Consider the following 3389-nt stretch of genomic DNA (forward strand, 5'->3'; position numbering starts at 1 on the left):
AAATGTCACACCTGAACGCTCACATCCTTTTAATTATGTTCGAAATTATGAACATTGCTCAACATCATGAAAATTAAACCTTATTTTCAATAAGCAATCCTGAAAAATATTTGGGGGTGCTTAACTTTTTACCAGGTGTATATAATTATTACGAACTTGGCATGTTATCACCAAAACCAAAGATATGGTTGTAACACCTTAGAACCCTGTATATATATATATATCTCGTTTCCTGCTATAATTATCAATCGAAGAATGAGTACTCAATTAAGACCAGGCAAGCTCAGTACATTATCCTACCTTGAAACGTTAAGGCAAATCAGAAATAAAATAACTAGTGTTACTGTTGTCCTAGTTGGCCAGATTAGACCAGAATTTATAAAATTCTAACATAATTAAGATTTTTTCTAATAAACAAAATCAGTTACAGTAGTAGTTACATTCTGTGGTTATTGTGGTAGATATAAAATTATTTTTAATTTTATCAAGCATGTAATCACTGTAAACTGTAACACTTCTGTTCAATTTGAACATTAAATTCAATAATCTTTTTTTTTATTATTATTTTACATTAGATACGTTATACATTAGATAAGTCAAATACCTGATTATCCCTGGATAATCCACCCTATAGGAAGATAGACTTGTTTTTTGTCCAAACCGAGCTTGTATAGGATTACCTTATGATTCCTAATGTTTTTTTCATCACTAGTTCCTCCGAATCAGCTTACAATTAATGGTAGATCAGGGCACGCAATACTTCGAATAAAAGAAGGGGAACGTGTTAATTTAACGTGCAGTGTTCACCGCAGTAAACCGCCGTCTCGCTTAAAGTGGTATCGAAACGGAGTGGAAGTAATTCCTGGTGAGTGTTTTCTTGTTATATACATGTTCTTTTCTGCTTTCTAAATGCATTTCTTTCGAAAGTATAATTTTAAACATGCATACATCACTGATTTTACTGTTCATTTGAAGGAACGTGTTTTCTGTAATCCCAGTGTTATTGATGGAAACACGTAAAGAATCCTTAGCACCTATTTTGGCTCGCATTATACGGTATGTCCAACATAACTAATTAGATGTATTCGTGCCAACGCTTCAGCTTAACACTACTCTGTGTCTTTTTACTGAACATTTGAAGACATTTTAAAATCCAGGCAGGCACGTTCTCTATTGTATGTAAAGTTTTATACACTATAAAACTTTGAATAGTTTTCTAGTTCCTATCGATTTTCAATAACTACATTTTACTTGGCATATTTTTCTGTATGTTATAGCAATTCACTATACTCTGAATGAAGCCCTTTCACAGATATTAACTGATCTGGTTACTTTAGTAAGTTTGTATATTCTCGTGTTTTGAAAGCTTAGTAATAACATTAAATGACCCCTCTTTAAAACAACTTAAGACTTTTGACCCTCAATATGTGTTTCTAATTTTTTCTATTTATTTTCTTTGAGCTCTCATCACCTTACTTGACAGTAAGAGTACAGCTATACAAAAATCCAATGCTCTTTGAATAGTGCTCACATGTAAATATACGCATTTAGAGCTTTGTCTGAGCAGCTATACTCACATATCATCGAAACCTGATTTATTCACTCGTTTTATCATCGAAACCTGATTTATTCACTCGTTTTATCATCGAAACCTGATTTATTCACTGTTTTATCATCGAAACCTGATTTATTCACTTGTTTTATCATCGAAACCTGATTTATTCACTCGTTTTATCATCGAAACCTGATTTATTCACTCGTTTTATCATCGAAACCTGATTTATTCACTCATATATCATCGAAACCTGATTTATTCACTCACATATCATCGAAACCTGATTTATTCACTCGTTTTATCATCGAAACCTGATTTATTCACTCACATATCATCGAAACCTGATTTATTCACTCACATATCATCGAAACCTGATTTATTCACTCACATATCATCGAAACCTGATTTATTCACTCACATATCATCGAAACCTGATTTATTCACTCGAATTTTATCCAAACCTGATTTATTTATTTATGTAGAAAACTATATTGGTGATCATTCTCTTGTTTTTAACTTTAACTAGATGCTGCTAAAACATTCGTTCAGAAGGGAAACGAGAAACTTAAAACAGTGCTAAGTACCTTGACACTGTATCCGAAAATGGATGACGATGAAGCAACGTACATGTGTGAAGCTGACCATTCAGCTCTAGCTAAGCCTTGGACATCATCCATTACCATAAGTGTCCTTTGTAAGCAAGTAATATTTTTGTCTCCGAACTTCATTCTAAATCATATTTTTTTAATCTCAAACGGTTGAAGTATCATATATATTTATTTCTATTTGAAAGAGTATACATAATATTGAAAGCGGTTATGAATAATAAATTTTAGAATGTTGTGCTAGAAGTTGCTGTTATAAACTTTCAAATATTTCAAACTCACTTACAAAGCTGAATATTCAAAACTGGGAAAGTTTCTTGTAGTAAAACCTGTACCCTAAAAATTGTGAAACCTCGTGTATATTTATTTATTAGAACATTTTTCTTTTGAAGCTCCATTGAAAGAACAAACGGTTAAACAACAACAATTTTATAGTGTTAAAATATCATGGGATGTTGAAATATCATGAACTGCTGAATTATCATGGGTTGTTGAAATATCATGGGTTGCTGAAATATCATGGGATGCTGAAATATCATGGATGTTGAAATATCATGGGATGCTGAATTATCATGGGATGCTGAAATATCATGGGATGCTGAAATATCATAAACTGCCTGAATTATCATGGGATGCTGAAATATCATGGGATGTTGAAATATCATGGGATGCTGAAATATCATGGGATGCTGAAATATCATGGGTTGTTGAAATATCACGGGATGCTGAAATATCACGGGATGCTGAAATATCACGGGATGCTGAAATATCACGGGATGCTGAAATATCACGGGATGCTGAAATATCATGGGATGTTGAAATATCATGGGATGTTGAAATATCATGGGATGCTGAAATATCATGGGATGCTGAAATATCATGGGTTGTTGAAATATCATGGGATGCTGAAATATCATGGAATGTTGAAATATCATGAACTGCTGAATTATCATGGGTTGTTGAAATATCATGGGATACTAAAATATCATGGGATGTTGAAATAGCATGGGATGTTGAAATATCATGAACTGCTGAATTGTCATGGGTTGTTGAAATATCATGGGTTGTTGAAATATCATGGGATGCTGAAATATCATGGGATTCTGAAATATCATGGGACGCTGAAATATTATGGGATGTTGAAATATCATGAACTGCTGAATTGTCATGGGTTGTTGAAATATCATGGGATGCTGAAATATCATGGGATGCTGAAATATCATGGGATG

At 32.9% G+C, this 3389-nt stretch overlaps 1 protein-coding gene across 1 annotated transcript in view; it reads left to right on the top strand.

The window, feature by feature from the left end:
* LOC106461526 (synaptogenesis protein syg-2-like) overlaps positions 1-3389 on the top strand; it is a 154983-nt gene that overhangs the window by 95885 nt on the left and 55709 nt on the right. The window contains exons 5-6 of the mRNA XM_022388521.1: positions 713-865; positions 2082-2249. Coding sequence (XP_022244229.1) covers positions 713-865; positions 2082-2249 — 321 coding nt within the window. The remainder of the gene's footprint in view (positions 1-712; positions 866-2081; positions 2250-3389) is intronic.

Source organism: Limulus polyphemus, unplaced genomic scaffold, assembly GCF_000517525.1.
Source record: "Limulus polyphemus unplaced genomic scaffold, Limulus_polyphemus-2.1.2 Scaffold979, whole genome shotgun sequence".
Lineage (NCBI taxonomy): Eukaryota > Metazoa > Arthropoda > Merostomata > Xiphosura > Limulidae > Limulus > Limulus polyphemus.